At 45.7% G+C, this 22,522-nt stretch overlaps 2 protein-coding genes across 8 annotated transcripts in view; one reads left to right on the top strand and one right to left on the bottom strand.

Moving 5' to 3' along the window:
• The first annotated feature begins 669 nt into the window (after nucleotides 1-669).
• Nucleotides 670-4,612, top strand: LOC115912756 (interferon alpha-inducible protein 27-like protein 2A). 2 transcript variants are annotated; one of them, XM_030964450.1, is made up of 7 exons: nucleotides 670-741; nucleotides 1,029-1,091; nucleotides 1,532-2,076; nucleotides 2,376-2,431; nucleotides 3,507-3,551; nucleotides 3,916-4,077; nucleotides 4,292-4,612. In XM_030964450.1, exons 4-7 carry the CDS (start codon nucleotides 2,428-2,430, stop codon nucleotides 4,369-4,371), a joined length of 291 nt encoding a protein of 96 aa, XP_030820310.1. In that variant the 5' UTR covers nucleotides 670-741; nucleotides 1,029-1,091; nucleotides 1,532-2,076; nucleotides 2,376-2,427; the 3' UTR covers nucleotides 4,372-4,612. The 2 variants fall into 2 exon arrangements, with proteins under 2 accessions (XP_030820310.1, XP_030820311.1); XM_030964451.1 differs by lacking the exons at nucleotides 670-741; nucleotides 1,029-1,091 and having other exon boundaries at nucleotides 2,003-2,106.
• A 3,938-nt stretch (nucleotides 4,613-8,550) lies between these two features.
• The window catches only part of ZMYM4 (zinc finger MYM-type containing 4), a 36,883-nt gene continuing 22,911 nt past the window's right edge, over nucleotides 8,551-22,522 (bottom strand). For 4 of the 6 annotated variants that reach the window (XM_030964385.1, XM_030964386.1, XM_030964383.1 and 1 more), the window contains 17 exons: nucleotides 22,169-22,319; nucleotides 21,735-21,907; nucleotides 21,488-21,638; nucleotides 20,312-20,452; nucleotides 19,980-20,017; nucleotides 18,663-18,807; nucleotides 18,372-18,496; nucleotides 17,867-18,038; nucleotides 17,231-17,284; nucleotides 16,935-17,114; nucleotides 16,289-16,383; nucleotides 15,986-16,157; nucleotides 15,627-15,778; nucleotides 14,246-14,357; nucleotides 12,930-13,178; nucleotides 11,915-12,044; nucleotides 9,867-10,353 (listed from right to left, as the gene is read on the bottom strand). In XM_030964385.1, coding sequence (XP_030820245.1) covers nucleotides 10,146-10,353; nucleotides 11,915-12,044; nucleotides 12,930-13,178; nucleotides 14,246-14,357; nucleotides 15,627-15,778; nucleotides 15,986-16,157; nucleotides 16,289-16,383; nucleotides 16,935-17,114; nucleotides 17,231-17,284; nucleotides 17,867-18,038; nucleotides 18,372-18,496; nucleotides 18,663-18,807; nucleotides 19,980-20,017; nucleotides 20,312-20,452; nucleotides 21,488-21,638; nucleotides 21,735-21,907; nucleotides 22,169-22,319 — 2,448 coding nt within the window. In that variant the 3' untranslated portion in view covers nucleotides 9,867-10,145. Of the gene's footprint in view, nucleotides 10,354-11,914; nucleotides 12,045-12,929; nucleotides 13,179-14,245; nucleotides 14,358-15,626; nucleotides 15,779-15,985; nucleotides 16,158-16,288; nucleotides 16,384-16,934; nucleotides 17,115-17,230; nucleotides 17,285-17,866; nucleotides 18,039-18,371; nucleotides 18,497-18,662; nucleotides 18,808-19,979; nucleotides 20,018-20,311; nucleotides 20,453-21,487; nucleotides 21,639-21,734; nucleotides 21,908-22,168; nucleotides 22,320-22,522 lie in introns of all 6 variants that reach the window. The other 2 variants (XM_030964381.1, XM_030964382.1) reach the window with 2 other exon arrangements.

Below are 22,522 nucleotides of genomic sequence, written 5' to 3'. Positions count from 1 at the left end.
CCGGACCTGAAAGGCACGAGATCACCCCATAGAAGGACGTTAAGAACGTTGTTGATGTGGCAATGTGCGATAGGTCACTTAGTGAAAAAAACATACAAGGAAATAGTGCATCTTGAGGAAGGGTATAAAACCAGCTCCTTTCCCTCAATAAATATCTCAGGATCCTTGCCGGTCTGAGTCTGTGCCTCCTTTGTTTACAGATGCAGAGCACATGTAGCTGTGGGCCAGGCAGGAGACTGGGCGAGGACTGAGGGTCTCTGCTTTTATAGCATGGCCAGGGTCTCCTGGGTGGGAGAGAGGTGGTTGTGAGGATGCAAGATGGCAAAACCCCGCTGATCCCACCAGCAGCCCGTGGAAAAACATCTTGTTCTTGCTTCCCAAGGGACCAGGCTTAGAGCAGAATCATGGCAGGTCTGGATCCCAGGACCATGGGTAAGTTGGGTGTCTCATGGGGTCTGGGACATGGGACCTGCAGTGGGGGGGCACAGGGACCCTGGGGTTCGCCTCTTCTCCCCTCTCCTCCCGGGCGTCTGCAGGGCTGAAGGAGGGCGGTGCTGGGAGAGCTGCTGCTGCCTCTGGGACCTGCCCTGCCCATCACAGGGCATGGGGTGCCAGCTGGGCAGAGCTTTAGTGCCCACACTGCTGCCCTTCTGCCGCTTTCCTTCTTAGAGTTTGAGCCATTCGTGATTGCATTTCTTCTGGGATTTGTCGTGGCACTTGTCATGGCACTTCTGCTTACAGGTGAGAATTTGGCACGGGATGAGCAGCACTCGGCTTCACTTCTGGTGGTGGTGCTGAGAGGGAAGGGGCAGCTCTGGCCAGTGCCTGGAGTTGTGGCTGCCCCCGCTGCTGCAGCCCTGCACGCTGCTCCTCTGCTGCCGCCCAGGGGTGTCCCTGTCCCTGCAGCCCCAGCCCTCGCTCCCCGCTCTGCTCCCTGGGTGCTTTTGGGGAGGCCGGTGCTGGTGCAGGTGGCAGGGGGAGATGTGGGTCACAGAGAGCACCCTAAAGCTGCTCTGTCTTTCATGCAGCGCTGACAACGAATAAGCCCATGGACTTGACTGTGAATACAAAGGTTGCACATTTCCATATTGGTGAGTGGGGAGGGCAGGGGGGCTGGGCTGTGCTGGGTGAAACACGGGGATGTACCCTGGGCGTACTCTGAAGCCAAAGCAGCCCTTGAAGCCATCACTGGTCTGAATGTGCCCAAACTGTGGGAGAGGGATCCATCCCAATGTGGTGGGAAGAGCCAGGACCTGCTGGGGCTGGGGCTGAAGGTATGAGGGGCTGTGCAGGGAGGTGACCGCTCTGAACTAAGAACTGCTGTGTCCACTGGCAGCAGTGGCCAGAGGTTGAAATGGAGAGCAGAAAGTGGTTGCATGTGCTCAGGGAGCAGAGCTGACTGCAGGCCAACTCTCTGGCACAGGCTGGGGAGGCTCTTGCTGGAGAGACACTTTTGGCTGTCCCTGCCTCGTGCTTGTCCATCAGCAGGCGGCCTCGATGCTTCTGGGACCTGACACTCCTGTCTTTATAGGGGGGAAAGGAATGACCTGGCCTCCGAGCAGCAGCGGATGCATTGCTGTCCAGACGAAGGACTCCTGATTACCATGGCCAGTGAGAAGCAGCAGATTCCCTTCCTTCCAAGAAGCCTGACTTCTGTCTTCCGACTGCTGAAACTGAAAAGCCCCCACAGAACCGCAGCTGCCCCTTCAAATATTTTGGATTACCTTCAGGACTAGATCCTGAGAAAGCTTTAATAAAAGTGCATTGCTGCTGTGGGTGTGTGTGGTGGTGCACAGCCTGAGCACCCCCAGCCCGGCGCGCCCTTCCCCCTCAGCCCCCTCAGCTCCCGTCCGAGGCCTTCGGGGCCGAAGGGCTCCCTGAGGGGACACCCCAGGGTGAGGATGGGACAGCCCCAGTCCCGGTCTAGCAGAGACAGCACCATCAAGGGTTAACCAGAAAGCGAAACTGAGCGAGCGGCTTCCTTGCTGATTTCTCGGAAATCAGCTGATCAGCCACACCCTTGCTCGTACTTTCCTGCAGCCCTTGGTTCCTCAGAGCACAACAGACGCACGAGAGGTTGGTGGCGTGAGGCGCCGCGGTCCCGCGGTGGGTGTTTGGGGACAGCAGCCTTTCTCTGATGGGGGGACAGTACCGGGGGCTGCTCCCCTCTCTGTGCCGGCGAAGCAGCCACCAAATCCCGGCCGGGCAGGAGCCAGGGAGGGTGGTGGTGGTGGGAGGGGGTCGTCTCTGATTTTAAGGGCAGAGGGCGGGCGTTCCGGTGTGGGAGAGGGGTGGCTGGGGGCGATCGTGCCGAGCAACAAAGCCCCGCTGATCTCACTTGCTGCCTACGCAAAATCTTCTTCTCGTTCCCGAAGGTACCGGGATTAGAGGAGAATCATCGCAGATCTCGCTCCCCCCCAGAAGACCATGGGTAAGCTGGGAGGTTCCTGGGGTGGGGGCCGGGGTCCTGACGGGGGCAGATCGAGGGGGGCACAGGGACCCTGGGGTTCGCCCTTCTCCCTTCTCCTCCCGGGTGTCTGCAGGGCTGAAGGAGGGCGGTGCTGGGAGAGCTGCTGCTGCCTCTGGGACCCTGCCCTGCCCGGCACAGGGCACGGGGCTCCAGCTGAGAGGGGCTTTAGTGCAGAGGGGCTGGGCTGTGCTGGGTGGGAACACGGGGGTGTACACTGGGCTTACTCTGAAGCCAAAGCAGCCCTTGAAGCCCTCACTGGTCTGAATGTGCCCAAACTGTGGGAAAGGGATCCATCCCAATGTGGTGGGAAGAGCCAGGACCCGCTCGGGTAGGGGCTGGGGCTGAGGGCATCAGGGGCTGTGCAGCAGGTGAGTGCTCTGTGGCAAGAACTGCTGTGTCAGAGGTGGAAATGGAGAGCAGGAAGGGGCTGGGTGTGCTCAGGGAGCAGAGCTGACTGCAGGCCAACTCTCTGGCACAGACTGAGGAGACCCTTAGTGGGGTGCAGCCCAAACCACTGAGCCTTGGCTGCATCCTGGAGCATCCCATCACCCACAAAGGGCAGCCACCCCCAAAGCACCATCCTGAGCATCCTCCAGCCACTGAGGAGCTCTGGGTCAGAGGCGTTAATGGATTGGCCATGGCTCCAAACACGAGGAGCTCCGTGCTCAGGGGTGGCTGTGGGCACAGGGGTCATATGGACAGTGCAGGGGACAGACTGGGCTGGCACGTGCCCTGTGTCCCGTGCTGTTCTGGGTTGGTGGGGGCGGTGGGCAGGGCAGGGTGGGTGGGCACTCCGGGTGTGCCCCTTCTCCCTGTTCCTCCCAACCTTGGGGGGCAGTGGGACCCACCCCACCAGTGGGCTCTTCCCAGTGGGGTCTTCAGAGGCTGCAGGCAGATGAAGGCAGGGGGAGGCTGGAGGAGCTGCTGCTGACTCTGGGACCCTGCTCTGTCTGGCACAGAGTGCTCAGCACTGCTCAGGGGAGCTGTGCTGTCCATGCTCATGTCCTTCCTCCACTCCTGCCATTTTCTTTCTCAGGGGTAAGTGTCATTGGAGCTGTCCTTGGAGCCACACTGGGAGCAGGTGAGGTTCTGGCACTGGATGAGCAGAACTCGGGTTCACTGCCTGGTCCCAGCCCTGCGTAGTCCTGGGGACTGGGCTGGGCTGGGGGCTGCAAGTACCAGGCTGGGCAGAATTGGGGTGCAGGTGGGAGGAAGAGGGGCATCTCTGGCTTCTGCCTGGAATTGTGCCTGGAGTTGTGGCTGCCCCCGCTGCTGCAGCCCTGCACGCTGCTCCTCTGCTGCCGCCCAGGGGTGTCCCTGTCCCTGCAGCCCCAGCCCTCGCTCCCTGCTCTGCTCCCTGGGTGCTTTTGGGGAGGCTGGTGCAGGTGGCAGGGGGAGATGTGGGTCACAGAGAGGACCCTAAAGCTGCTCTGTCCTCCCTCCAGGAGTGCTACTGTTTGGCGTCCCGCTGGGCATTGCTGCGCTGGGTTTCACCGGGGCCGGCATCGCCGCCGGCTCCATCGCTGCCAAGATGATGTCGGCAGCTGCCATCGCCAACGGCGGCGGAGTGGCTGCTGGCAGCACCGTGGCTGTGCTGCAGTCCGTCGGTGAGTGGGGAGGGCAGCGGAGCTGGGCTCCATCTCCATGGCACAGAGCCCAGGCTGACTCTAGAGCCAGAGCAGCCCTTTAACCCCTCCCTGGTCTGAATTGCTCCAAAGTCTCTGCCCAGGAGGAGCCCTTGGCTGGCTGTGCCCAGTGCTCGGTCCCTCAGCAGGCAGCCTTGATCCTCCTGGGAGTTCACATCTCAGTTTGTCTTTGCAGGAGCTGCAGGTCTCTCTCTTGGTGCCAAAGTTGGGCTGGGCTCAGCTGGTGCAATAAGTGGTGCCTTGCTGTCCAAGTGAAAGAAACCTCCACGTGAGAAACCCAAGAAAAAGTAACTTGGGGGACAAACCTGTGGAGGAGACAACTGCAGACGAGCAAACCAAGAGAAGCCAAGCAGGTTCGTGATCCCAAAGCCTTGCCTTGCACAATGCAGGTGCTGGGAAACCCCCACAAACCCCTCAGGCTCTGCCTCCCCTTTCAAAAGCTTTGGATTGTCGTGAGCAGCGATTTCCCTGAAGCCAATAAATGTGCTTTGCTTGCAGCAGAGTTGGGTTTGTGTGTGGCTGCTCTCTTGGGTGATGGTGGCATTAGAGGGGGACAGGGCACAGGGGATGCTCAGTCCCCAGGACTGACCTGCTCGCTGATGCTGCCCCCAGTTCCCCTGCACTCAGTCTGGGCCAGGGGAGAAGTTCCAGCCCAGGCCAGAGAAACAGAACCCAGTGTGGGTGGGAACACCAGGTGGGAACCACCAGGTGCTGCTGTGCAGGTGATCAGCTGCAATTTTAACTGTGGCTTAAAAACTGCTGAGCCCTCCCCATATGAAATCTGTGAGATTCTGCTCTTAAGCTGTGTACTGGCTTGTAAACTGCTTTTAGATTCCAACATCATGGAAGAAAGGAGGATGGCTGCACTCTTTCATTAAGGTTAAAGGTTTTTAATCACTTTTCCAGAATACATATACGATTGAAACAAAATCTCTTTTGAGGGTCTCAATAATTCACTTCTGAATACCATACATTGAACTCTATAAATTCTTGTATTAGAAAATGTCTGTTTAATATAGGTTATGATGCACTGCTGACCTAGTTACATCTTCTGAATTAACACTTTGCAGTTTTATAGCACCTTTCATCACGGGGCTGCAAAGCATCCTGTGGAATTCTGCCTGATAATGCCCAAACGAGGTAGGAAAGTCTGGCCAATTTACAGAGGGTACAACCCAGGTACAGATTGGAAGGGACAAGGTATGAGGTGTCATCAATCCTCAGGAGTGACAGGAAGTGTGTGCTGGGGCCGGGGGATGAGCTGGTGGCTTAGCTGGGGAGAAAGTTCGGGTGCCATCACCCTCACCCTTCCCTCCAAAGCTGCAACCTGGCTCCCAGCAGGTCAAAAAGACCTTTGCAAATTGCTCGGGCTGTTTATGCTATAAATCTGCACAAGAGAGGATAAAAAGCCTCTGTTGACATATCCAAAGGCTGACTAAGAATCAAGACTACCAAGCTGGGGTGTGTGGCTTGTGCTGCCCACATTCACTTGGATTTTCCAAGATTGAAACCGTGTTCTTGGGATTAATTTTGAGATGTGGGGTGTAAAGCTCTGACTAACTTCACTGTTTCATTGTCATAAATTCCCTTCTCCCATCTGAAAGTCAGATATCCCAGGTCTTGTTTCTTTAATAAAAGCTGAATGTCTGCTGGAAATCCACCAGCTTAGGCAATGTGATGTCCAATGGACATTTCAGTTCTGTGGCTAGAGGAATCCAAGCTGCCCAAGTTCTTTTGAGCCTTTATGACTTTAAAAACCATTCTGCATCTGTGCAACACTCCCTGGAGCAGAGCCAGCACTGGTGTCAGTGGCTGAGCACCAAGGACCTCCTCTGTGAGATGTTTGGAATATAAAACCATTAATCTTAGGGACTTAATATTTATATTAGTGTTTTGCCATGTACCATCAATTACCTGCCTCCCCAAAGCACATTCCCAGCACCTTGCAACAGCTCTTCTGCCACCTGCTCTTCCTGGCATGTCCAAAATTGTTCCCTCTGAAAGCACAACACAACAGAAAACTTCTGGAATGCTCCTTGGGATTTTGGTGGGGAAACTGAAGATAAAGAGGCAAGTTCTTATAGCTTTGCTGCTGGAAGACGTTGGTGCCAGTGGTCAGACTAAATGAGGGGTTTTTTTCCCTAAGTTTAAAAAAATCCACCTAAAAAAGGGCTGGGGTCAACTTCCAAACAAATACAGTAATATTGTGCAAAACCATTTGACCTCCTCATCGTTTCCAAACCAATTGTTTCCTCCTGGGGAAGATGCAAAAGCAGAGTCAGTCCTACCTGCCCAGCTCTGTGGTGCTGGAGCAAAGGGATTTCCCTGTAAGGCAAAGGAGGGGATCCCCTGGGGACTCCTCTGTCACATCACCCATTGCAGGTGTGGAGCTCTGGCAACATGAGACAAGACCTGCAGCTCTCAGAGGCACAACACACTCATTTCAGCGCTCCCAAAACTCCTTCTAGCCTTTCTCCTCACCAAAGGTCTGTGATTTTTACAGACTTTTGGTGCTCATACACAGGTAAAGAAAAAAAACCCAGCAGTTAATGTTTGGGAGCTCAAAGGCTCAAAACTTATTTCTTACATAGCATCTTACAAGGCTGATGATGCTACAGGGGAAGTACTGCCAGGGAGCAGCTCTTTAATGAAGGCAGCAAATCTTTGTTTTGCCTCTGGAATGTTTAAAAAGAACAAGAGGCCAAGGAAGAATGGGGAGGAACCTGTTGTGCTGAGGGGAGCAAAGCTCCAGCCATGCCAGGGTTATGAGCACAGTAAGCATTGGGTGCAGGAGCATTTGTTCTGGGTCCTTTGGTTGTTAAGGCAACAGTGAAATTGCTGCTCAGGGAACTGGGGAGTTGCTGAGATTGTTACCAAAACCCAATGACTTTATTGCACATTCCTGTGAGTCACCTCTGCCAGCCCTGGCACTGAGGTAGCAGCACAGCTGGGGACACATGACAAGGGACTTTGTGCTGTTTTAAGTCTCCAAGGAGTTGAAAACTATTCCAGAGAAATCCTGGGGTGGTTTTTTTAGCAGCAGTTGGCAGAATAATTCCCAAGGTAACTTAATTTCTTTTTGCACCCAGTTCTGTGGCTTTCAGAGTGCCCCCAGTTCCCTTCTTTAGTGAACTGAAGCTGGGATGGAGCAGCAGGTTTGCACTGAGCACCTCCTGCACTGGGAGCTGCTGGAACCCTGTAGCAGGAAGCTTTCCATTTTTCTTTCTCACACCCATCTTTATTGCTTCTCTGTCCACACTGAAACTACAGTTTAACACTGGATGTGGCACTCAGTGCCATGGTCTGGTTGACAAGCTGGCGTTAGGTCTCACTTGGACTTGATGATCTCAAAGGACTTTTCCAGTCCAGTTAACACTGGGATTCAGCAGGACACTGTATGATTTTTTTTTTGCCTGTTTAAAAGAATATCTCAATAAATGTTGTGTGCTCAGCAGTCAGAAATGTTGATTACAAACACGATTGTGTTCAGAACTTTGAGCCTGTGTGTATAATTTGTATATACTTTAATCCTTCAAGGTAATCCTTCTTGTGTTATCTGTGTGAACTTGACTTGAGCTGACAAGAAATCCCTCAAGAGGCAAAAACAGCCCAGGCAGACCCTGGGAAAAACAGACCATTGCTGAAGGGCCTCCAAGCAGGAGTGAAATAGAAACTAAAACTACTTACTGTGTTAATTATTACCATGGAACTGCAATGAAATGTTTCTCATGTCACAGCCACCACACCAAAGCAGTTTACACAGTGTTTAACAACTCTGCTCTCAGCCAGTGAAAGTTAAAGTGATTTCACTTGCCTACCTTTCATTCTCAGAGCCTGCAAAAAAATTGACCACAATTAAGGTGTTCCCAGACAAGAAACAGTGAGGATGTTCAGAGGAAGAAAAGTGTTTCTCATAAGGTACAAATATCCTAGGTTATTCTATGGGAATATTTCTGTTAAGGTCTATTAAAGAACACTCAGCTTTGGGATTATTTTGCACACCATCCCCACCCTGCCCTCCCCACAGCCTGTCCTCACTGCTGCCTTGCTCATTCCCAGGGGGGTCAGGGAAGGAGGGAGCACCCCCAGCAGCTGCCCAGGAGACACAGGAATTCCTGGAGCCTCCCCTGTGCCACCGAGGCTCTGGGCACACCTGTGAGCAGCAGACACACCTCAGACATTCCTAATCTCCTACAAACTGATCCTTCCAGCATGATTTTGTTTTCCCTGCACCTTCCCAATCCAAACCACTGTGCCTGCAATGTCACTGTTCAATGTAACAACGGGGAGGGGCAGGTTGGTGTTCATGGAGCAAGAACTGAGCCTGCAGGAGCATCCCTGTGCTGAGGAGTGGCCAAAACATCTCCCCCTGCCAGGCCATGGAGAAAGCAGAACCTTTGCTCAGAAATGACCGACACAGATGGGCTTTGGTCAGACAGAATCAGGGGCAGGTGTTACTTTTCACATAATTTTCTGTATTAAAAAATACATCAGTGAAATCTGTTACAGGCAGGGACAGGACTACCGAGTACACAACGTCAATAGACTACTTTCTGATTTTATTTTTGTTAAATTACTTTTGTAACTGCTAAAAAAATAATAATAAAAAAAAGAACAACCAACCAAAACAAAACAAAAAACCTGAAATATTTTTCAAGGCTGTTGATTTTCATCTCTTGAAATTTTAGTGACAAGCTCACATATCAGACCCTTGTTACAGAAGATGGATAACTGACCAGAGCTAGATAAAAACCATATAATTCTCCTCTTCAAAAATAGCTTGGGTTTCCAATGAATTTGTGACCACTGATCATCAGAAACACACACCTAGAGCTTGAGAAAACAGAGATACAGACAGTATCTGATAATGTCCTGTCCTCTAAACACCACATGGGAGCTTTACTCTTCCAAAAGACTCAGTAACAGCCAAGCCTTAAAAAAAAAATCTCTTTCAATTTCCAACACTATGACTAAATCTCTTTGGGTGGGGCGGGATAAAAACACACATGGTCATTTTCTACCACAGTCCTGTTGTCAGAAGTAATACTGCATCCTTTGTACAACACTGCCCGTGTTGCAAAGGTGGAAAGAGAAAGAGTGTGTGTGTGTGTATTCCTGTTTGAAATGACAAAGCCCTCTCTAGATTTGCCTTACAAAAGAATCAAAACCATAGGAGTAGGGAAAGAGGAGAAAGGAAAGCTGCCTTAAGGGAAATAAACTTTCCACGCACCACAGTATTCACTGGGTTATATGGACAGACTGCAGAGCTACTGGGCTGGGAAAGGAATTCTGCACAGAGCCCAGGACATCCCCTCCTGGACATTCCCCAAAGGTCACTCAGAAGTTTGACCTGCAGCACCTCTTCCAACACAGCTAGAGCTGGTGTGAGCCCGGAGCGGGAGCTGGAGTCCGGCCTTGTGTGACCAGTTAAGAGCAGCCAGAGTTGTCCCTTGGGATGGCCAGCGGCTCCTGCCTTCCTAACATTTGATCCCAGTTTTCAAAAAAAAAAAATTATAAAAGTGTAGGTGTAGGTGTATTTATAACGGAAGGTGTCTGTTTGTCTAAACCTCACCCCTTTCTCTCGTATCCTCTGGAAGAGCTCAAGGATCTCCACGTGTTCCTCGGCAGCAAGGGCTGCCAGCCAGCAGGCTGGGAAGTCACCTGAGCCGCAATCTAGCTCTCCATGCCCACCAGTGTGAGGGTAGATTTTACACAACCATTTTCCTTAAAAATATCTCACAACTTTTAAAAATCCTAAACAGATGAAGGATTTATGCACCAATCCAATGGGTGAGTTCCACTTGGATTTGTTCTGAGGATTGATCGGTGCTGCAGAACGTTGGGATTTGCAGCTTACACAGCTTGCTTCCTTTGCTTCCTTCCAGTTCCAGTTTGTACATCCACTGTGGTACAAAATCTGCCTGTAGGTGACGTTATCTTGGCTTATTTGATACACATTTTCCAAAGGCTGGACGTATTCACATTTTGGTGCTTCTGATGTGTAGTCAAAGGAAAATACCCCACTGCAGTTAGTCTGATAACTCAATATCAGAGTCCTCTGATTTGACTTTGGCAAGTTCTTCGTGTACCTCCCTCACCATAAGAATCCTTGTTAACATGATGTCCAAGGTTCCTGGGTCTATTGGCAATGTGGAATACCATATGGGGCTGTTGGGAACACAGGAGCGCTCGGGCTGCAGGTAGAACACATCACTCCTCTGCTTCACACTTTCAGAACTGCCAAGGCAAAGGAAACAAGGTTTAGGATGCATTTACAATCTTACCAACAGTTTAATAGAGAGTCAGCAAAGAAATCAAAGTTACATTGGCATGGCAGCACGGTCTCCCCCTTCTTAAGTGGGAACAGTTAAGTTGTTTCCAGATCACTCAGCATTAGTTGCTTATAAAGAAACAAAGAAAATCAAAGTAACTTCTTTACAGCAGTGGTTCTTCAGCGTCAGCTAATTAATGGTAAGAGTGATAAATGCATTTCACATGCAATCTCTGAGTGAAACTGGTTCTGGGATTCCAGAATTGTTGCATAATGTGGACAAGTGGAAATGGCCTTAAGGCTTAGACTGGATATCAGTGAAAATTTCTTCACTGAAAGGGTTGTCCAGCCCTGGCCCAGCTGCCCAGGGCAGTGGTGGAGTCCCTGTCCCTGGAGGGATTTAACAGCCATGTGGATGTGGCACTCGGGGACATGGATTGTAGTGCCCTTGGCAGTGCTGGGGGAACAGCTGAATTTGATGAGCTTAAGAACTTTTTGAACCTAAATCATTCTAAGGAGGTGTTTAAGAGTGAGTAAAACCAAATCCCAGCTTGCCTGGCCATGCTGCAATGCTGAGCCCATCCGCCTGAAAGCCTGACTGACTCCAAGGCAGCTTCCAGGCTCTGGTAGGGTTCTAAATCCCTCCTGCCTGGTTTTGGGATAAAACACCAAAACAGCAAAGGGAATTTGTACTGCTGCCTGCACCACTGCACAGGCACAGCTATGAAATATGATGGGGAGCAGGAAAATGCTTCCCCAGCCCAAGAACAACTAAAAGCTTCTAATAATGTGCCAGTGAAGACAAGGTAAGTAAGAAGAGGGAAAGGAAGAGTCTGGACAGCTGCGTGCCTGCCTCTGCCTCAGGAATGGGATATTTGTAGTAAGCTCAGTAGGTACATTTCTGAGGGTGATTTATCTGAGTTTCAGCTGACACTAATGAGATACTGTTTCATTTTACATGTGTATTTCCTTTGAAGAGAGAAGAACATCACCTTCCACATGCTCAAGGATCTAACTGAAGTTTCTATATAAACAGGAGAGAAAAATGATCTATATCTCTGTCCTTGCTATAGTCTCCTTCCTAACTCCTAAACACAAGTTAATCTCACATCTCAGCAGGCAAAATTTATCAGGAGTTTTACCTAATTCACTCTTCTCCTATACTCTTTCAGAGGGAACATGAAGTTCCTTGGGTATTAGTTATAATCTCCTCACAACAAGGATGGTGTATGGGAATTAAAGGAGATGAGAATGCCATGAGCACTGTAGTAATGTCTCACATTTATATCAAAGAATTTATTTATTTAAAGAATATACTTCTCTCTGTAACTCTGTTCTTGACTCAACACGAGTAACAAACAAAATAAAAAGCTGTTTGGGGGTCTCAGAGCAGTGCTGCTGTTGGAATTCCTGTTGTATTCCCACTGAGAGATTGGGAAAGCACAGGCACAGAAGGTCTGAGTGGGCTTTTGCCCAAATGCCTGTTCTAATCCACACACAGACCAAAACTCAAGTTCTGTCACTCACCATTTTGATAAGTAGAATTCATAAAGTCGGACTGGGCACCGGAGGGGATTATCTGTGTTTTCAGCCATTTCCACTGCTGTGGGAACCTCCTCATCTTCACTGCGTTTCCTCTTGCCTACTGATAATTTATCTGGATACACAAAAATGGCATCACAGAAGTTCAGTGAAAAGCAGCACCTTCAGAAACAAGGCCTGGTGTCTCAGCCCAGCACCCAGTGGTGACTCTGCATCACCCAAATCCACTCCTTGAACTGGTTCTGTCACGTGTCACCATCCAACCACGGTCACCTGTGTGATCTGCTGGGTGGGCAAGGACTGCACATCCTACAGGCCAGGTCCACAGCCCATTCCTCATCTAGAAAACCCACAAGAACTAGCAGGAAAACATGGAGGATACAATTTTACTTATTAAAGTCAAATTCATGTAATGCACTAGAGCTATGAACTGAAGAAGCCAAAAGGATCAAAGGCTTCCCCTTCCCAAGTGCTAAAATTAATTGAGAACAAAAATCTGTGTGTCTTTGCCTCTAAGAGCGAGCCCCATATTGTTGTCCTCCACTGGGGCTGCCTGGTCTGTTTCCCACACAGACCCAGGATAAATATGGGAATTAAAATGGCACAAGAAAGGTCTGGACCTGCAAAATTCAAGATTGTGAAGTGCTGAGAAAAGGACTTCAGAAAAGGCCTTTAACTCTTGCAGTATTAATAGAGCTTTATGCAAGCTGAGGATGTTATGAAAGACTATTAAACAAATTTGCAGCCAAATCTGTGACACTTTTGTAAGTTTTTCCTGGGTGTCTTGGCTCTTTGAGAATTTCTCTTTAAAGAGGTGAAAAATACTGCAAATGTATTCAGGATAGCAGCATATGCTTAGCTCTGCTTACTGCAGAACATATTTCTCCCCAGACATTTTTAAAAGAGAAGCAGACAATACAAAATCATAGAATTCTCTGATTCTGTAATTCAGACCACACAAATGTGACTGCCCAAACACCAATGATCAGAGAGCACTCACCTGATTCTACCTCTTGTTTTTGAAAGGGTGGGAAAAAACGTAAATATGTCATCTTAGTATTATACTTCAGAGTTCGGGTTCGCCTCATAACATGGGCAAAGGACAGTTTCAGGTGCTCACTGACATTCTTTAGTTGGAAATATTTGGTGTTGAAGAACAGAAGAGTGTTCAACAAAACGATGGGGGAATATGCACCCAGCTGCTTACATTCCCACAAGTGTTCCTCTTCAATTCTTGAGAACATATAACCTACAAAGAATGGGTAAAGAAAAAAGAAAATAGTTATTTATGCATATAAATCCTTTTTCAGCTAACCTCTATTAATGAACCACGTATCAAGTCAAATTCACACCTATCATCAGCAAGTGTAATCCAATAAAACCAGAATATTGCATGCACAAACATAAGAGGGAGCATGGAGAACCAAGCTGTGGAACAGCATGATCTTCCAACACCTGAAGAGAAGGATAAAAAGCAACTGCAGACACCAGCAGGTTCTCACTAAGTTCTAATTTCACTGTATTAAACCACAGTTAGCCAACTGCAACATGTAATTCCTACAATGTGAAGTATGAGTTTAAAATGTCCCATTTTATGTATAAATAGCCCATTGTGATTATCCTAAATCAGGAAAGGGACATGTGGGGGCTTAGAAGAAATTTGTTGTAAAAAATGTCACCGTGCACAGCAAACTATAGGTAATTGGATTATTTCTGTATGAAATAATAAGTTCATTTTTCTAAATGAAAAGGCAGTTGTGGAGTTGCCAACCTTACTCAAATTTCACTGATACTCTACAGATGTTGTGTGCTCATAGGGCTGGTGTTCAGTTTTATAAACCACATAATCAGGCTTGAAAACCAAATAAAAGTATTTGCAGAATTTGGGAAGTCTTAATTTGGAGTTGAGACAAGGTTCCAATGATTTGCTGATGTGATCCCCAAACTCTGCAGGAGTTTTTCCAACACTGATAGGGAAATACCAGTGCAACTATACACAGATTTTGCAGTACCTCATCTCAAATACAGAATTAAATTCTGGCTACTTGTATTTAAAAAAGAGCTAAAACTTGAGGGAAGAAGAAAACTAATGTGCTGAGTGCCAGAATGGGAATCCTTTCTTTCAAAGGATTGATCAGAGTCAAAGATACATTTAAGTGTAATCATAACTGGTAGAAACAGACATAAAATCCATGGTGTAGAGAGGGGAGACTAATGTGAGAGCCTCAGATCACATTCTCTTCCTGGCCCTGAGAAAATATTAATTTATGATACAGCTTTGTCATGCAGCTACATAAAACAAAAGAATTGTCCTACCATTTGGAAGAATTGTAGGTTCCCAGATTTTCAAAAGTTTTGTAAGTTCAATCATAAACCTGGAATAGGGCTCGGTGAAAATGTTATCTATTCTACCATTTTCAAACAGGTACTACAAGAGAAAAAAACAGGAAGAAAAACAGTTTATGATTATATAACATTGTAGAGAAGATACAGCACATCAAATTCTTTTCCTTTCTTATGTCCCAGGGGCTTATGGGGCCAAACACTTTGGTGAAATCTCCAGTAAAACAGTAAATCAAATTTCCTGCAGGGACTGGGATCACTCCAGTATGAAAGGAGAGATCTCAGCAAGAACTGTGGTTAATATTTCAAGCTCTAGAGCTGTTTTCTGCAAAATCATCTTCCTCTAAATATTTTTGAAAGAGTCTGCCTATAAAAACCAGAACAGTTATTAAGAATTTTTCTGTTGAAATGAACATTACATGTTAATACCTCCTGATAAGAGACACAGGCTGCTGAAATTGCTCAACTTGCAGCACCAAGGAAGAAAAATTCCTTAAACTTTTCAAGGAACAGTTTAAAAAAGTTTTCTAAAAGGAGTTTGTATCAATAAATAAGTCAAAACTGTGACACAAAAATCGCTGATACTCTGAGAACTTATCAATGGCCCTTTGAATTTTAACTCTTTCTACACTTTGTCCAAGCATAGTAAGGAAAAAAAAATAAGATAATTCCATGTCTAATTAAATAGGTTTTATGTCAAAATAGCTTTTGACTCTTTATCTCAAAATGACTGTTTCAGAACAGGACCAAGCAGGCTGTTCTGAAGGAAACAGAAATGTACTGAACATGGAGTTTTAAACACAAATTAGCATTATTCTAAATTTGTACTGCTACTGTTGCAAGGCTGATAATAAGGACTTTACATTATTCTTAGTATTTACTAAGTACAATGCAGTTATTCCCAGTGTATTTTCTCTGTAAATATTGCCAGCACAACAGGTATCTGTCTTGTCACTGAGAATCCTTCCTGGGCAACCCCTTCCACATAAAGTTATATACTGGAAGAGCTCTGTGCAATTATTTTAGATCTAAACCATTCCATCTTAAACCAAGGATTTCTGAGGAACAAATCTTTCCTAAACATGAAAAATGATCCAAAAAGTTGCAAATCCAAGTACTTTTGTCTAGGTAGAAACACTGAGCCCTAACATCACACCCCTATAAAAGGACAGAAGAACTTGGTCACTGTGACCATAAGAAAGTCCAGAAAAATGGGTCATATGTGGGACTAAAGCAAACAATGAAATTCTTGCCTCCTCTATAAAGCCCAAGCTGCTCTGTGGGACTGTGGATGTCCCATAAGTGACCAGAGCAGTTCTGTATGTTCTCAGCAGTGCCCCAATCCCAGAGTTACCTGCTGAATTCCAAGGCACAAGTATAAGATGCTGTCAGGGTCGTATTTTTCTCCGTTTGGTCTCCGCACCTCTTGAATAAACTGGCACAAACCAAAACTCAGCTCAGCAAATGTGCATGAGAGAATGTCCTCCTTGAGCTTCACAGGATGAACTGGGGTCAAAGAAATGATCAGAAAAATCAATTCAGCACATTAAATCTTCCCACTTTCCTTATTATTTCATGTAGGCAGAACTCCTAATTTCCTGTCTCATACATGCAAAACTCTGTGGTATCTAATCCTAATTTTCACCTGCACAATGAATCAAGCCAAGTGCTCTTCAACTAAATATTTCTGTTTCCACTCAGAGACAAATTTACCTGAAAACTTCAGGTCCCCTTGTTCCTCCTGTGCATTTTTCCATTGGACCCAGTTTTTCCAGGCATTTACCCCATACATGTATTTTAGGGTCATCCCAGAAACAGAGCAGCCAGGGTAGGAGCCCTGCATCAGACTCCGGGGCTCCACAGCAACCACAGACTTCTTCCGTCCCTACAGGAAAACAAAGACACCCAGAAAAAGCAGCATTTCATCAGCTCCTCATCCATGGATGGTTAGATTAGGGCACATGATGTGGTTATTTCAAAACGGAAGGGATTTGTGCTGCAGAAGTAATTCCTTACCCTTCTTTTTGGCTGGGGGAAGCCGTCCCTGTGTCTCCGTCTCGCCCGTGAACGTGAATGCAAACCCGGTCCTTTACTGAGAGGGTCAAATGAGTCTGGAGTCAAATCAACACCATGAAGAGTTTAATCACATGATTAAGCAGCCCAGGTAGAAGTGTCACTGTCACTGAGATACTATGGAACACCTTACAGCTGACAATCACACCTGTATATTCAAGTAATCCTGACATTTGACTAATTAAGCAATCCGTGCGTTTGCTTTATACACGTATCTGTGTATAAAGATGGTAAATTCTCAGTAGGACAAAAAAAACCCCCAAACAGTGGGTGTATTTATTCAGGCAAATATCTTAGCAACCACTCCACATGGATTATACCCATGGATTATATTCAGAAATGATGAATTCAAAGGAGGTAAGCAAGAACTTCCTGCTACTCCTGTCAGGGATTCTGCAGAGTGCTGTCTTTAAAGACAGCAGTAATATTCTAAAAATAGTAATATTTTGTAGATGTGATCAACCATTGCAGCTTTAAACATCCACTGTCACTACATGAAAATGCACAAGCAGGCTGCTGGGACAATGTTAATACAGAAAATTGTGTGTGCTTTTATAAAACAATGAGTTTTTCTTCACATGACACTGACCTGATGGGAAATCTGCCTCCAGATCCTGTTCCACATCACCTTTGGAGAACTGCTTGAGCTCTGGATCAGGCTCTGGCAGGGCATTGGATCGTAAGGTGTAGTGATTCAACTCCTCCTCCCAGCTGTGAGGAGTGGACACTGCTTCTGATTCCAGATCTCCACTGTACGTGCTGCCCTGGTCTGCAACGAGAGGGACCACAGGGACCATGTGCTACAGGAAAGGCAGAACCAGGAGTTTGCAAGAAAAGATGCAGCAGGATCAAAATCCATTTGTAAAATAAAGAAATCTGACTGACCTTTCTCAAATATCTTGGGGTCCAGGAAGAGCTCATGTTCGGATGTTTGAGATCCTTTGGAAAAAGAAGGAAATCTGTATCTACACATGGCTGACAGTTTGCACAACTAATATAAAATACTTTGAACAGCAAAATCTATGTAATTAGGTCATAATATGAACACACATGCTGTGCCTTCTCCTCCACTGGAGCTCTCCTAGCAGCTTTCTACCTTGGTCATGCTATTGCAGGAGAAACAGAAATCACAACTAACTTAGGTTTGCTTTTCCAAAGGCTTCCATCCCTCTCTGTTTGTTATTTGAGTCATCTGTAGACCGGTAGGATATTTTGTTTATCTCTTTCCAGCTTGTTTCACTTTCATTACATGGACTGGTCGCTCTCCAACAAACTCTGACCTGCCTCACCGTCCATACAAAGCCTGATAGGAAAGTTTTCTTTTAAGGCAGCTGCTCTGTCTTCTTGATTTTGATTCTTCCTTCTAACACATGATGTACTGATCTGGACGTTTCTACCTGTGGTAACCTGTCCCTGTCACCACAAGTCAAATCAGCCTGTAGAATCAGGGAAAGGGAAATTCTGTGGTGAGAGGTCCTTCACCTCATTGCATTTCATATCCTTTTTAAAACCACCACCTACCACCATGAGAGTGTGTTTTGTCTCTCTCTGCATCTTCTGCAATCATTTCTGCCATCTGAAGGAGATCAGCTTCAAATGGATTAATGGAAATCTTCTCCTTGTTTTCCTGAATGTTTTCAATGATCTTATCAGCATTATCCGGGGTGGTTGGGATGAGCATGGGAACTGGTACCTATGGAACATGTGGAAAATATCAGAACATACTTAGGGGTGAAGGGAAACAGCAAATACACCTCAGGATGTCCCTCCCATTTAACTTATGTATATTTTAGAACTACTAAAATGAAGTTAAAAATAACTCCAGACTGGACAGCTCTGTACCCTCCCTACAATTTGGTAGTTTTCTGTGATAATGTTTAACCAAATATGATGTAATAAGGAAGGAAATGGACTCCAAATACTTGCAGGAGCAGACACAGCACCCAGTGACACAGTGCTGGGTGTGCTGGATGCAAAACAAGCCTGCAAACCACTGCCTTCTGTAGTGAACTGCAGCATAACTTACAGGTACTGGCATCCCCAGGGGAACTGGTGTGTACTGGGTGTAGAGGTGGAGGGGCACTGGCACAAACACTGGTACAGGAACAGGTACCACAATGATCTGGGGTTGAGCAGGTGCTTCTTCTCCTTCTGTTATAACAAAAACAGAACAGACCAAAAATTGATGGACAACAACCTGAAAACTAGTTAAGGTTTAATTATACATTCAAAAATACTCTCTGTTACATAAATCATGTATTACTCTCTCAACTGCAGTACAGACAATTCCAACAGGGGTAGGAGATCACACACCCACCTGTCTGGCATTCTTTGTTTTGTGTGTGAGGTTTGCAGGAGGTGGCTTTAGTCTGGGTGATTGGCTTACACAATAAAGCTTTGTTTTTCAGAAGCCTGGGTGGTTTTGATGATGGGAGCTTTAGGGCATCTGTCTGGGTACTTGCCTGTTTGGAAAACACAAATGGGGGTCGAGTCAGTATTGGTTTGAAAGAAAACATAAGACTAGAGTTTGTTCTATATTAGGGGAAGCTAAACAATTTAAAACTGTATTTGCTGATAAAAATGATCATTTAAATACTACTGCAAAATAAGCTTGCTTATTTGGTGCTTTCTGGTCTCCATCTTAATTTAATTTGATTCAACAATAATGTTGTTTAAAGCTAATTTTGCTAATAAAGCTTATTTTGTTAACAGTGCAGTGAACAAATCTGCAGGAATATTTGGTTTTTGTCATCAAATAACTGCTATAAACTTTTGACCTTGGAATTTTACTGATGGCAGAGACATAAAGAGGAATTATGTTAAGATACTTTTGATGACTAAAGTCTGGCTGATACAGACACCGATAAAACTGAGCAAACTAATGTGAAACCACTGAAAACAAATAAATGTAAAAAAGGAACAGCAATGCTGGCAGCAGCAGTATCATTTCCTGATACACACAGACTGACTGTTCATGCTTGTACTAATGTCCTGCTAACTGTAATTTTCAGTCATGCATTCAAATAACAGGATCTATCTCAAGAGGGAAAACTCATACTCTAATTGATAAGTGACACTCCAGCTAAAAGCAAAGCTGTCAGTCTTCCAGAACCTAAAGCTACATAAAAGCAGCTCTGTATTTTAGGAGAGCTGCTAGATGTTGCACCACACACCCCAAAGAGCTCAGGAACATGAAGTCTCTGAGTTATCCCTAGATAAGTGGTGACAGTGGTTCCCCACAGCTCTGTTACCACACTGCCAGGGAGTGGGGAAGGAAAATGAAGCTGCAGGAGCTTGGTCATGCCAGTCCCAGCAGCCCAGGCTGGTCCTTTTGCTATCCTATCCCACTTCTGGGCACAAAAGGCAGCCTCAAGTGCAGAAACCACACACAAATTACTTGGGAACCACAGACACCTCAAGAGCTACAATCTGCCTTAAAATATCCAATCTGTCAGTGGACACAAGACTTTTGTAACATCTAAGTTATATCCATTTTCAAAAAAGCATCTGCAAGCTGGATGAATTTTAAATCCTCATCAAAAATTAGTTATGAAATGATAGTGCCAAATTCTTGGATACTTTACTTGTTATTGATACAGTCTGAAAACTGAAAAAAGTCTCTTGTAAAACTTACATCTCCTATTGTTTTTGCTGTCACAGTAGGGACTGCACCTGTGAAGGAAAAAAAACCATAAAATAACATGTCTACTTATCATCAAGAACAATAATCCATATTCTGCCAAGGTCAAAAAAAAAAAGAATTCCAATTAAAACTCATTCCCTGATGTATGTACATAAATTTAAGTCATTATTTATCCCTAGATAAAGGAAGGACAAAAGCAATCATCTGCAGTGATGTGAAGCATAATGAAGAAGTGGCCGTTGTTCTCAGTAAAATCCCTGAGCAAATATAAATGTTCAGGAATAGAGATGTAAAAGTACAGGCATGGTATTCAGCTGCCTTACCCTGTAAAACATTGTTGGAGTTAACAGTAGGCTGGGCAGCTGGGGTGCTTGCAAGGGACACCACGTTTGCTATGACAGGGGTTGAGTCCTTTCTTAAAGAAGGAGGGCCTGAGGAGGAGGCTGGTGCCATGGAAAGGTTTGCTGGACACAGTGGACAGAAGAAAATGAGAATAAGCAGGTAAGATAATTGAGAAAAAAAGCATTTCTGAAACAACACAAACCCTACAGATCTGTCTCCAGATGAAAGAGGCTGCTGTGTGAGAAGGGGATGTAGGTGGCAAGTTGCAGCATTTCAGTTTAAACAGGAGCTAGTTCCACAAGCAAATCAAGCAAGAAGGGAAAAGAGCTCCCACCAACGAAAACAGCAGATTGCACCGAATTGAAACAATGTGCACCATGGCCTAAAAACTGCCAGTTCATATTTTATTGGTTTTGGGTATCCTACTCTTGCAGCCACTCAGTGGGAAATTATGCCCCTCTTTAGGATCAGTGATATTCCTTTTGTTTCCCTTTCTCTTCCTGTCTTTGAGGGCTTTTCATCTCTTTGTGTCTCTACAGAAACTGGTAGTTCCTGTTCCTGTGGGCTTCATTCCTACCCTCATTCCCATTCCACCTGCTCAAGGAAACAGCTACAGCACTTGTACACCTTGGGATTGATAATTCCCAAGAATAAACACTTAATGACACAGAAATGGGAAGTCTTCATATGCCTGTGGAGTGCACAGAAGTGGCTGGTTTAAGTACATATATAGGAGTCTGTATATAAAACCAGTAAGTCCACTAATTTCACCACTTGATTGTTAAAAGAATATTAACATTCTACCATATCTTCTAGGTGTTATGAAGACAAGCTAGATATTTAGCATGTCTGCACTAAATATCAGTAGATTTTACCCCAATGAAACAGGTTTTTGTTTCATGAAAGTGACTGAAAGCAAGTGCTTTTGCTTCATCTTTAAAATTTGTTTGGTACACAAAGCAATTGCATTTCACACCTACAGAAGTTTGAAATGGTCTCAAGTAAGAGTGATCTAAACCAGAGCCCACTCAACAGCAACAGAAAAGCTCCCCAGGAGAAGACAGATCTTAAAGAGTTCACTGAAGTGAATTTGCAGATAAATATCCATCTCACAACCCCACACATCAAAAGGCAACACCATCCCCAGGCTGCTTTACCTGTGTTGTTTGGGAGTGGAGGGTCAGGAGCACCTTGCTGTTTACAGAACAACAGAATACAAAGCAGATTGCAAAAATGCTTCATCTCCCCTTGCCATTTTATGGACTCATTGAGTTTACCTTGTCTCTTACAACCATCACACTTTGCCATCTAGGAAAACAGAGTGAGGGAGAAATTGAACACATTTGGAAACACCAACAAGGGGTATAGGTATGAAAACCTAGAGGATGTGAGAATATAGCTTACCTGGTAAAACAAAACAGTGAATTTAGACATGCACTCCTCTGAGCAAAATTCCTCTGTTTTCCCCCCAAAGCGATTCTGGACCAGTTTGGGGGAGGTTTGTAAACAGTAACTGCACATTTTACAGTGGTTTCCCCAGCGCTTGGACAAGTCATGCTTATAGAGCAGTTTACAAACTAAAAGAAAACAGCAAAAATATTCTTTAATACCAATATGATAATCCCTCAGCACCCCTAATTCCTGTACTAAGTGATGTCTGTAATAATTCATTGAAACATACCATTAAAATGTACAGTGTGAACAGAGTTCTGTGTTCCTAAACCTAAAAAACAGACTCCTAACTTAAAAATATTAGATTTCTTTTAGTATTACTGATAATTTTTAGGCAAAACACGTGTGACTTGATTTCTCTGAGGCAGGGTTTTGCCCTTTCTTACCTTCACTACAGAATGTTTTATCTACGCCTGAGACTCTCACTGTCTCCTTGATAATTTTCTCAAACCTGCAGTATTCACACAAAGCCATCATATTGCCCTTCTTCTTATATTCATCACAGCAGGTCTTCCCACAGAACTGGAACATTTTACCCTGCAACACAGCCAGAATGTTTTGGTTTCAGTGTTTGAATGAGTCACATCCCAGATAATACATTTAAATTGTTAATAGAAACGCAGAAGAGTATTTATACCCTTAGAAATCAGCAACAGAGCACTGGCAGATGATTCTCCCCATTTAGCTTTATAATAAAGCAAAATTTCTTGCAGAAAGCCCTCACCAATGGTCTTTGTCCT

This window comes from Camarhynchus parvulus, chromosome 23 (genome assembly GCF_901933205.1).
Source record: "Camarhynchus parvulus chromosome 23, STF_HiC, whole genome shotgun sequence".
In the NCBI taxonomy this organism is placed as follows: domain Eukaryota; kingdom Metazoa; phylum Chordata; class Aves; order Passeriformes; family Thraupidae; genus Camarhynchus; species Camarhynchus parvulus.
The sequence above is the reverse complement of the archived record's forward strand: the minus strand, read 5'-3'. Positions and strand labels throughout refer to the sequence as shown.

What these genes read in the sequence shown, in the direction of transcription:
- LOC115912756 (XM_030964450.1), top strand. An exon ending in TGGAGCCACACTGGGAGCAG is followed by an intron (nt 3,552 to 3,915) that starts GTGAGGTTCTGG and finishes TCCTCCCTCCAG; the next exon opens with GAGTGCTACTGTTTGGCGTC. An exon ending in GGCTGTGCTGCAGTCCGTCG is followed by an intron (nt 4,078 to 4,291) that starts GTGAGTGGGGAG and finishes TTGTCTTTGCAG; the next exon opens with GAGCTGCAGGTCTCTCTCTT.